At 39.5% G+C, this 12,190-nt stretch overlaps 1 protein-coding gene across 3 annotated transcripts in view; it reads right to left on the bottom strand.

Moving 5' to 3' along the window:
• Nucleotides 1-12,190, bottom strand: part of LOC122807151 (6-phosphofructo-2-kinase/fructose-2,6-bisphosphatase 4-like) — an 877,767-nt gene that overhangs the window by 558,122 nt on the left and 307,455 nt on the right. For all 3 annotated transcript variants that reach the window (XM_044078168.1, XM_044078167.1, XM_044078169.1), the window contains one exon: nt 1,543-1,599. In XM_044078168.1, coding sequence (XP_043934103.1) covers nt 1,543-1,599 — 57 coding nt within the window. The remainder of the gene's footprint in view (nt 1-1,542; nt 1,600-12,190) is intronic.

The following is a 12,190-nucleotide window of genomic DNA, read 5'->3' as shown; positions in this document are numbered from 1 at the left end:
CCCCAGTCACCAAACTGGAAATACATAAATAAATAAATAAAATAAGAGTGTGGACTGGATCACCTTAGAACTTCAGCTAATATTCCCATCAATTAATTCATTTTCTCTAATATTACTTATCTTATTCAGGGTCACAGAGCGGCCAAAGCCTATGTTAGTATTCAATGGACATAAAACAGGAGAACAATCTGGGACGTGACTCCAGTCCGCAAAAGACCATATATACATACAAATGCACACCTACTGGTAGTTTAGAAGCTCACCAATACCTTAATATGTTTTAGTTGTGGAAGGAACCTGGAAAACTCAGCAAAAATCCATAAGGGCTTGAAGATGTACTGAATGCACAGAATGCACCCCGCCCAAAAATCAACCAGCAAACCAAAAGCATGGAGTACGCAGCACTTGCTGCTTCACCACTGTGTTATGTGAATTAAACATTAGCATTAAAGAGGTGATGCACTGGGGTTGCAGTTAGCTTTATTTTTATTTATTTATTTATTTTACATTTGTTAACCGGGGGTGTCTGACTGAGCCGAAAAGGCCCTTTTTCAACAGAGGCCCGGGGAGAAAAGCTCCACAAAGAAAAATTACAGACACATTTAGTTATTTAGACATGATCAGTATACACACAAATTACAAGAGACATATTTTTACAGTGGTATGCAGCACATAAACAGCTACAGTGGAGAGAAACAAACAAAGAAATATTAATTTTTAAAAATAAAGGTAATTAATAGATTTGTGGTGTACAGCTGAAATTTGGAACATAGGTAGAATACATACATAGTACACAGGTACAGTACATACATTGTAGATTAGCCAGTGTTTGTGAGTAAGGCTGAAAACTATTATCAAGTGCTCTAGATTTAGTATGTAATAAATAAATAAATAAATAAAGTTACTGTCTGTAACAATTTGGTCCACAGGTTTAGTTCCTGACTAGGGAACGTCTATGTGAAATTCATGTCTGCACATGGATTTCACCTGGTGCTCCAGTTTCCTTCAACATCCAAAGGGCACAGTTTACGTGAAATAGTGGTTCTTCAAAGTGCCAGCAGGTGTGTGTGTGTGTGTGTGTGTGTGTGTGTGTGTGTGTGCGTGTGTGTGTGCGCGTGTGTGTGCGTGTGTGTGTGTGTGTGTGTGTGTGTGTGTGTGTGTGTGTGTGTGTGTGTGTGTGTGTGTGTGTGTGTGTGTGTGTGTGCACTCTGTTGTGCATGCACATGCTTCCTGCAATCGACTGTTGTCCTATCACTGCCTGTATCCAGTGACTGCCAGGACAGCCTCTGATTCCCTGAATCCATGGAGTGCCAAAACAGGATCTGGCTCCGGAGACACTATTAACTGGATAAGGTGGGTATCAGAGATTGAAAGAAAAATGCTAGGTAAAATAAACAGTTTACTGCTAGATGCGGATATTACAGTAAAAACATTAATCTAGAGGACAGGAAGAAGGAAATGGAAGATAAGGGACAATTTTTGTTTTTGATCTGTTGTAAATGTATGTAGACTAGATATAAAACATTAAAAGTGATAACTTACCATTATATTTGCAGAGATGATCTCAGGGTCGTTACAGACAGATTCCACAAAGAACACCTGCCATTCCAAGGATGTTTCATTTGCACAAAAAAAAAGATGAAACAGGAAAGAGTTACTGAATTAAAACAACACCAAGGAACTATCTTAAAAACCACTGCTGCTGTTCTGAATATTAACTGCAAAGCTTAAGAAGTAATAGTTACAGTTAATTCAGCTCCCCCACTCCTACTAAATAAAATAATATAAAAGAGTTTGTGTGTATTATTAGTAAATGCATCAAATGTTTCTGCTGTAAAACTTAAGATCAGCATGAAGAGAAGCTGATATGTCCAACATAAGCAAATACAGTATGAATTCTTGGAAATCATCAAATACATATATTTTTTTTATACAATGCACCAGGACACAAGTCGAAACTGAAGAAATCAAACCAAGACTGCAAAATTAAGTGAGTTAGTAGATTAGTCCTTCACCCTCTTGTGTTACAACACCCAGATCTGAATGCATACATGGGACTCAGGTGTTCCAGTCCACATCACAATTCAAAACAAAACAGCTTCACTTGTTTACATTATATCAAGTCCAAGCTTACTGAACTACAACCAAATACTACCGTATCACAGCCATATTTGATGGCATGCTTTCCCAAGTTGGAGGTTACCTGAGGCAGTTTGGAAATGTCATCCCTCAGGTCACTGTCTGGGGTTTCTTTGTCATATACTGTATTTGTTTGAGGATCTGCCCTTGACACTTTATCACACTTAAAGTCTAAAGTAGATGCATTGAACACTTTATCATCATTGTCCAACACTCTGCTTTCTATATCTTTAGGCTAGTTTCAATCCCCTAGCTGTGTCTAGAGAGACCACTGCTAAGTCAGCAAAAGGAAAGTTTCAGAGATGTTTACACAAGTGCTTGGTACTCAGTAAAACCCACTGGATGTTTTAGATGCTAGCAGTTCTGATGGCATGGAAAAAGGGAGGGAGAGCTGTTGGGCTGGGATCTTCACTGTTAAGAAATACCAAATACCATTTATACAACTTGGAGACCTCCCTCAATCCCCTCCTAAAGTGTTCCCTCATCAGATAACGGATTTCTCCAAAGGAGAAATGGACATTGAGAATCCTCCCTATCTTGCTGGATCATAATTAATGCAACAACGTCATACTGTAGAACTGAAATCCCAGCAAAGGTCCAGTAATGACTTCTTGTTTAAAAAATGGGAGATAAAATGGGAGATACTTATAAATTGGCTTGTCTCTTGACTTAAGAACAGAAGGAAAACACTGATGGAAATCAGGTGGTATGAGGAATTGTTATTGAATTTGCATGACTTTTACAATTTTATACAGTGGATGGCTATTACTGCTCCTTGAATTTATTAAGTAATGGTGTTAAGTTGATGTTACTGTCTTCAATAAATTGTTGATACTTGATGGAAAAAAAGGATCTCTTCAAAGGAGATGCTCTCTCGATTGGAGCCTGACGATATAGTATCCTCACCATCTGAGTCACAAGTCTGTTGTTAAGAGATCTGAGCTGAGTATGCTAAATCCTCCTTGTCCAAATCAAGAGTCAATTGAGGGTGATAGAGGGAATTCCCTTATCCTCTATGCTGGGAAAGCCTATCCTAAAGGGAAGGGTTGGTAAGCTTGTGGCTTTATACTACTCTATACATACACCTTTAGAAACCTACTATACCTGAAATCAATAGACAGAAAGAGAGGCAAGGAGATGTGAGTGTCCAAGGAGGGGATGCCTAGCCCTGTGGTAGTGTTCCAAAAACTTGCAGCGGCAAGGCTACCACACTCTGACTGTGAGGCCCCAGCTGCTGGACAATAACTTTTAATACTGCCACTAATAGGCTATCTAAACTTAGTAAACTTCAAAAAAGACAGCATTCAGTAGCAGAAAATCTACAAAATCACAATAATGTTCAAAACGTCTTTAATCATTCAGCAAAACCACAATGTACATAAAAAAAAAATTTGAAGTCATTCACTGCATACAATGCTAGAGTCTACACAGCTTCTTCAGTGTTATCTAACAGTGAATGTAATCAAAACCATTAAAAAAGTAAGCAGCAATAAATCTGGACAAAGCCTAAAATAACCGGACAACAAAGAATCATGAATAGGGACAGATTTTAAATACTGCTCTTATAAACTTCAAAACGTTGCTCGAATGATGGGATTTGTACTGGCATGCATTGTCTAGAGGTTATGAAGTCTGAAATTTAAATACATGTCATTACTTTGTGACTTAAATTTTCAGTGATTTGCCAGGAAACAACAAATTTTATGAGGAATGGACTAAAAACATGACGAAAATCAATACAGTTGGGAGACATGTAAGTTAAGTATTAAAACCATTACTTCCCACTCCGAATGAAAGCTACAAAACCTTTTAACAGCAGTGACATCTAGTGGTCAAAGCAAGCTATTCATTCTAGCTGAAACTAACCTACACTTTTGAATCTCTAAAAAAACATAGTTAATTAACAGCCTAAATGCAAACATTAAAAAAGAAACAGTACTTTAAACGCATATAAACAATTTGAAGGTGTTTAGTAAAACCTGGGGAGATAAAAGTGCCTAGCTAAATGATACATTTCTCTTCATTCTGACTTAAAAAATTCCTACCAGCCTAACTTATTGTGTCCAACTTCATATGCCTCTCAACTGTACAGATTTTCTCATAATGTCCAGATTTTTGCCTCATGTTTTTGGTCCATTTTTCATAAGGTTGTAGCAAATCACTGAAGACTGAAGTCAGGAAATCATGACAGACATTTGAGTTTTAGACTTCATACCCTCCAGAAAATTCATGCAAATTGCAAAACAAGTTATCCTTACTACTTTCTTAGTTTCTAAAAGCAATATTTTAAAAAAAATTCCTTATTTTTGGGCTTTTGTCCTACCATCACTTATGGTTTTGTCCAGATTTCTTGCTCTAACAGGTTGAGAGGTATGTTTAGATTAAGTTGGCCCCAGACTGTTTGAGGGTATGTTTATACACAAACATTTATCATTTTCATGAACCTAATATCACTAAGGTGTTCAAACTACTTAGTTTGAACATTATCTGTGTCTTATCAAAATAAAATACAGTATAGAAGCATAAAGCATGGTAAACAGCCCATTCATTCCTGCAGGTAATTAGCTGGCAAACAATTAAAACCTTACCGTTTTGCTAGTGAAGAGTGACTTTCTATAAAGTGAAGTTTTAACACAGTCATCAGTTGCTTTACTATACACAAAAGGAATAATTTCCATAAGGAGAAATCAGTTTCGTTTATCTTTAATGTGGATTGAATACATGAGCACACTCATTATCTGCAACTCTCTTAGACTTATCTAAAGCCTTTGACATGGTCAACCATGAAAAACTGCTTCACACACTAACCACCTTAAATCTCAGCTTCTCTACTATTTCTTGGTTTAAGAGCTACCTAGATGGTAGGCAACAAGCTGTAAAATGACAAAGTCAGATCTCTCCCTTACTGCCTGTCTCCCTAGGGGTACCCCAAGGCTCCATCCTGGGTCCTGTACTCTTCACCCTATTTACTAATCAACTACCATCCCCCATACCCAAAGCCTCAAGAGTCCAATATGCAGATGATACCACCATTATCTGTTCAGCCAACTCCCTTGACCACCTCCTCTCCCTAACACAATAATGCTTTTCCCTTGCAGAAACATGGATCACTAACCAAAACCTCATTCTAAACTCAGCCAAAACTAAATTACTCCTCTTCAGCCCTCACAGATCTCCACCCTCTTCATCTAACTTTTCAATCTCCTCTCATAACACTACCGTCACACCCAGCAGTCATGCCAAACTGCTAGGCCTCGAAAATGACAATAGCCTTAAATATGACATGACATTCATATCTCCCAGACCATAAAAAAGAGTCCACAGAAAAATGGGCCTACTCTATCGCAACAGTTTCTCACCAGTCACTCTAAAGTTACCACAGTCAGGACACACCTCCTATCGACCCTACTTTTCACCTCCCCTGTGCTTACCAATCTCCGAAAAACTGAGCTCAGCAAACTAGATAGCTGCTACAATAAAATAGCCAGATTCGCCACAGGATCACTTTCTAGAACCCACCACTGTGAAAGCCTCAAAAAACTCAACTGGCTAGAACTCCCCCTGACCCTTCAAGTCAACCAACTAGCACTTACAAAGTACTACATCATCCAGGCAACACACCAGCTCTGCAGCAACTACTCCAACCTTACACCACTACCAAATCCCTGAGATCAAGTACCCAACACCTCCTTAAGGTAACAAACTTTAAAAATGAGGCAGGAAGATTCGTTTATAGCCACTTCAACTCCAAAATCTGGAACTCCCTTCCAGCCCACATAATAAATAACTCGACCACCCAATTCAAAAAACTACTCAAAACACACTTCTGAATCACAGATTATGTACCTGTACTACCCCTGGATAGTAACTCATATGTCTCTGCTTTCAGCAACTAGAGTAACAGCTTATCTATTGCTTTTGTAATGTCTACATGGGGTAATAGTATCACTGAACACTGTAAAGAAACATAAAGGACATAGCATGGCTCTCGTGTAGAAATGAGTTATGGAAGTTATCTACTCCATCTTCCTGCTATACTTGCTATTAAACACCTCTATAACATGTACATATTAATGTAGCCTGTGAATGTTGGCAAATACACTCTTAGGTTAACTCACTATCTTATATGTACTATACTTCTATAACAAGTATAAAGATTGTGTACTCTACATTTTGTTTAACTGAACCTTTTGGTTAACATGTCTTTCTCTTGTTTAAGATTTTACTGCTCTAGAGCTTTTCTCCCCAGGCCACCACTGAAAATGGACATATTTCCAGTTGGACTCTCCTGGTTAACAAATGTAAAATAAATTATGGATTTTACTTTGTAATGTCCCAAATGTTGCCCAGTAGTTTTGCCCCTTTTGTACATCAGCTTGCAATTCTCAGGTGGCCCTCATTATGTCTAAAATTTCTATTAGAGGTGGTTAAGAGACTAGCTCACATTTGCTGACCCACTGAGATGTATCAGACAATAAAGTATTCCTGTTTCTTGAACCTACGAGATAAGATGTGAAATATATCCCCTATACTTAAATCTATGGGCCAGTATACCCAAGCATTCTGCACAGTCACTATCATATGAACACATACATTTGATTCTCAGAAACATCAATTTAGGGATGTTGTGTATGATATGGGGTAGATGGCAAATACATGCTTAAAGTTGGGAATTTTTAGTGAATGTAATACAACAACCATGAAAAAAAGTCCAAAAACAACAAGTCCACAGACAGATAATCCACAATACGTCTTTATTAACAGATTCTCTAGTGCCTTGGCTCACAAGCCTTAACAGAGTATAAAATTATCAAAAAGAACAAACACTTAAATAACAGCACCAGTAAAAATCAAATTACACAATTCACTCCATTTGGATGGGAGCAATGATAACACTTTCACCTGCTTGCTCCTTCTGGTTGGTGGATGAAGGGGGTTTGTATGCATCTCTCTCCAGTTAGTCTCTGGCTTAATCACGGTGCTTCTTTCTTTCTTTCTCTCTTTCTCTCTTTCTTTCTCTCTATCTCTCTTTCTCTCTCTCTCTCTCTCTTTCTTTCTTTCTTTCTCTCTTTCTTTCTCTCTTCTTTCTCTCTCTCTCCCCAGTGAGCCCCAACAAGGGATCTCTGACAGGAAGCATCTGTCTGCAAGGTGAGCCAGGGCTGCTACAGGAGCTATGTCACTTGCATGAGTGCGTAATGTCTCCTTATTATACCCACTACACGTTCACCACTTGGGTGCCTGACAGGACCCGTGGGGAACAGGCAGGAACAAAAAACAAACATCTTTACACATAAGTACCTGAAACAGAAATCGTTCTGATACAGGTGATAGTTATTAGAAAAGGAGTCTAACAGATACAACTCTAAGGGTCACATAGCTGAAAAATAGGAAGTGCAGAACTCTCAGTTATACAATTCAGGCAGTAAGCAGGGGCTGAACTCAAGTCTGTGCTGTCAAACAGAAACGTCTACTAAAAAAGAATGTGTGGACCAGTCTTTACTGATCTACATGTGCATTATCTACTAATTCAAAGAATACCAATAAGGAAAAGTACACACTTTTATCACTGAGGAACTTGGACCCAAATCAACAATATTCCTGAAAAAAGACCAGTGTTGGATACAGCCAGAGCAGAAAACAGTCATGCAGACGAGCCCAAATAGTAAAAGCTTTTATTTTAAGTATAGACGTAAAAGCTTTTTAGCTGCTGACAAAGATTTATGTGCCTTATTCCTAAAGGTCAGGAGAAAGGACTAGTTCTACCAAAGAAGCGAAGTCTAAAACTAGAAGTTGGTTCTTGTAAAGGTGGTGGAAGTTAAATGCCTTCCTCCATACTGTCAGTATCCTTAGGACTAGGAACAATAATATCCTTTGCCATCAAGCGTGGCATAATTAAAATGAACCCAAGATGCACTGTTTGGAACTCTGCAAACAAGGGGGAAGCACTGTTCAGAAGAAATAAATTTACAGGCCGTGCCAAGAGACAGAAGAAGAATACAACTTTTACAGATTTTGTTTTCAGTTCTGTAAAGGAAGCTGAATGTAATAAGGAATGCATTTTATCAGTCAGCACAATGGGACACTTCTGGCTGGCCCCAGATGTTAAATAGCATCTGTACTACCTGAGTGACAGTACATTGAGTGAATCTGGATGTCCTGGTCTTGCTTTACACAGCAAAGAACAAAGACCTCTGGCAGCAACAGTACATACCTTAAACCAAATGCAGGCATGGGCTGGGAGGGGCTAGGGGGTCACCACATTCACTAATGATTAGGGGCACAGCAGCCAATGAGCTGCTTGCATTTATTAATGTTAAATTGGGTTTGCTTCTTCAGAGTTTCTTCTCCCTGGGCATAAATGTGTACCAAGTTAGGCATTCCTGTTCTTAAATATGCATAAAGAAAACAAAAATGTTAGTATGCGAGAGTATACTTTTATAATAAGCTTTCATACTGTTGTCACAGCTTCAATCTATCAACCACCTTGAAACTGACTAGAGTAGAGAGTAGCTTCCAGAAGCAAACATTGACTTATCACCACAGTGTTTTAATGTGTGACTTGTGGGACTTCCTGACATTTTTTCTAAAAACTTCCAGCTGACATCCCCGTCTTGCATCAGCTACTGTCTTAATGACATGCTGGTTGGCTACTGTCTTTGCCTTGCTTTCCTGTAAGATGCATTTGCTAGCTATTCTCTTTATGTAAGTGGAAAAGAATGAAGCTGCTTACATCATGGACTGCCCAACAACAAGCTGAATCACTTAAAGGCTTGAAGGGCTTCCTGCTGAAGGAGTCTGTTTTGGTTTGACTTTATTGATTACGACTGAATGACTGTATGGTCTCACCCACCAGTCTGAATCAATGAATGTTTTCAAGGTGTGCTGACAGTCTGTTTCTTCTGGCGGACACTACTACACTATTTAAGTTACATTTGTGTAACACTGCAATAATTACTTTGTGATTTGTCCTTCCATAAGGAGTCTGTAGGAGTTTCCTAGTTACTGATTAAGGTGCATATGAACACCTCTCCATCATAAATATGGCACCATCTTAAAACTCTACTAAAAAGCTGCTGTTTTCTGGGAGGGAAGGTCAGCTGCTACTCTGCAATTTAAGTTGCATTTGAACACTACTGTGGTCTGTGGATAACTGAACATAGTCAGGAAGCATGGGCTAGATACCCGAGTACCAATATTAGGCACAGGAAGCAAACCACAGATGTCTACGCTGATTTAGCCGAATTAGCCTCTTTAGTGACTTCCAGCATGTGTCCAGAAAAGGTCATTGCATCCACTGTGCCCTAGTCTAGCTAAGCTGATCTTCCTTAATTATTTCCTGTGGCTTCCCACTTTGTAATTTCTCCAAGTCTTTTGGGTTTCTAATACTACGACAGGAATAGACCCCATTCCTAAATTAAAGTATAAAGTTCACAAAATTAGTATTGTTTCAGTCTTTGATGTTAGCCAGAAGTGCTCTAAGCAACACCCATAATGTGCCCAGTACTGACTCCTTTTGCAATTCACATGAAGTTACATGTACCAGTAACATATCCAAGGACGATTGTAAATTCCTTTTTATAAGACCTGTTGCTCCCACTACTACTGGAACTGTCTGGCTATCCTTCTTTCACATTGCCCTTGTTTCTGCCTACAAATCCTGGTATTTTATGACTTTGTGTCTCTATGTACGTAAGACACTGTAATCAATGAGTGTAGTAATTTCAATGATCAAAACTACTTTTGTCTTCTTTTCATGGGCGACTATATCTGGTTTTCTCGCATCTATTTTTTGAAATGTTGGTAGTGGGTGTTCCCATGTTATATAACCTTCATTATTTTCTATAATGCTTTGTGGCTCATGTTTCCAAGGTTTTTCATATACTTCAATGTTATAATGTTTGCACAATCCCCCGTGCAACAGTCTTGCCACTGAAAGTCTATCTTTCAGTATACAGTTCTTCTGCAATTAGTATACCACAACCAGCAACAAGATGTGTGACTGTTTCCAATTCTGTTTTACAAAACCTAAATTTGTCTTGTTTCTCCCTCATGTTCAATGAACTTTGTAAACCAAAGTGTGCATACTGCATTATCACAGGCGGCCAATATTAATCTTTCCTATTTTGGCTTAAATTCACCTCTCCTTAACCATTCCTGCATTTGATCCTGCTCAACATGAGGTTGTTCCAAGAGTTTTCTATACTTGCAACTATAGTTATGGATTTTCCACAATTCTTCCCTTCCTATCTGATCCTTCACCTCAAGTCTCATACAATTTAAGTGTTCAGTTCAAAAAGTGTTAAAATGTGTTTCTAATCATGTGCAATATAGTCTGCCTACCTGCATGTCTGTGATGTAATAGCTAGGTGTTATATGTGTAAATGTCTGTGAAAATAGTCTATATGTTGTCTGTACATTGAGTCCAGAGGCATGGAATTTGGTTCAGTTTTTGCACTTGCGTGATTTCTGAATGACAATAAAGTTTACTTTGACTTTGACCTTATATTCTTTCTTTTGTTATTAGTACATTCAGTTCATATGATAATAAGTTCATAGGAAGTTACTATTGGCCCTGAGGCCCTTATAAGCCTAGACAAGAGTTTGGCCCATGTTTACACAAATCAGCACGTGCTGCCCCTGTCCAGCAGGGACACGGGTGGAATCCCAGGCATGTATTTTCTGTTTCCCATCCAGTTATCCAGGTTGCACTTAAAAAGGGGTAAACGGGTACTCTGCTTGATGAGGAGAGAGAATCTATTTCACAGATGGGGGAGTCTCTAGGACACAAATCTGTCCCACCAACAAGTCTTGTTGATGTCACAGACCAGGCGGATATGTAGCAGTCCTATCAAGATGGAGTCTGTGATCACCCTGTATGCCAGACAGAGGTCACCTCTGAGAATCTGTTTGAAACTCTGTAGAGGGATAGGGCTTTTAACCTATCTCTGTATGGCAGATGTTTGAGACCTTGGATTCTCCTGGTGAGGAACCTCTGTGGCCTCTCCAGCTGCTGTATGTGATTTGCGAGGTACATGCAGAAAGGGGAGTTGTAATCAATAATGGGCCTTATAAGGGAAGAATACAGGGATGTTATGACCTCCCTGTCCCTGAATGAGATACCCTTCCTTATGAGGTGTGCCATGTAGAAGGCTTTCCATACAATGGAAGCAACATGATGGTCAAAAGTCAGGTTGCCATCAACCTGGCTGCCCAAATCCTTCACGACTGATTGCATGCTTAGGACGTTGTTATTAATGTGATAATTTGTGGGGACATCACTCTCCCCAAAGGAGATGATGATGCATTTTTTGGTATTCAGCTTGAGGCCATGTTTCTGACACCAGTCATTTGTCTGAGTGAGACCCTCTTGGAGGATGTTCACATCACTAGAGGAATTGATGACAGCACCCAGCTTGGAGTCATCTGCAAACTTGGTCAGCCATAGCCCACTGGTTTTGGCCTGCACCTCAGAAAAGTATATACTAAATAACAGAGGCCCCAAGACTGAACCCTGGGGTACGCCGCTTGTTACGGGATCTATTGCTTGAGGTGGGTTCCCCTATTTTGACTAGGTGGGTTCTATCAGTGAGCTAGTTTGCTACCCATCTGGTAACATATGGAATGATACCTAGCTGAGAGAGTTTATCTATTATGCCAGAGTGGAGAATAGTGTCAAAGGCTTTGGCTAGGTCAAGGTAGGCGGTGTGCACCATCTTCCCCTCATCCATGGCTTTGGTGACTGTGTCAAAGAAGTCGACCAAACATGACCTCCCCTTGATGAAACCAAACTGTGTGGGATCAAGTGTTTGGGAGTTGCCAATGTCCTTATTGATGAGGTCCATGATGATCCATTCAATGGCCTTGCAGATTAGGGTAGTTAGGCTGATGGGTCTATAATTTCCCGGATTGGTGGACGTTCCACCTTTGTGTAAAGGGATGACAGTGACTGTCCTCCACTCAGCTGGGATGAAGCCAGTACTCAGGCTTTGGCTGAATAGGGTGCCTAATGGTGCTGTAAGTTCCTGCCTGAGTTCATGTAGGATGCAGCCTG

This window comes from Protopterus annectens, chromosome 7.part0 (genome assembly GCF_019279795.1).
Source record: "Protopterus annectens isolate FY-2018-M chromosome 7.part0, PAN1.0, whole genome shotgun sequence".
Classification (NCBI taxonomy): domain Eukaryota; kingdom Metazoa; phylum Chordata; order Ceratodontiformes; family Protopteridae; genus Protopterus; species Protopterus annectens.
The sequence above is the reverse complement of the archived record's forward strand: the minus strand, read 5'-3'. Positions and strand labels throughout refer to the sequence as shown.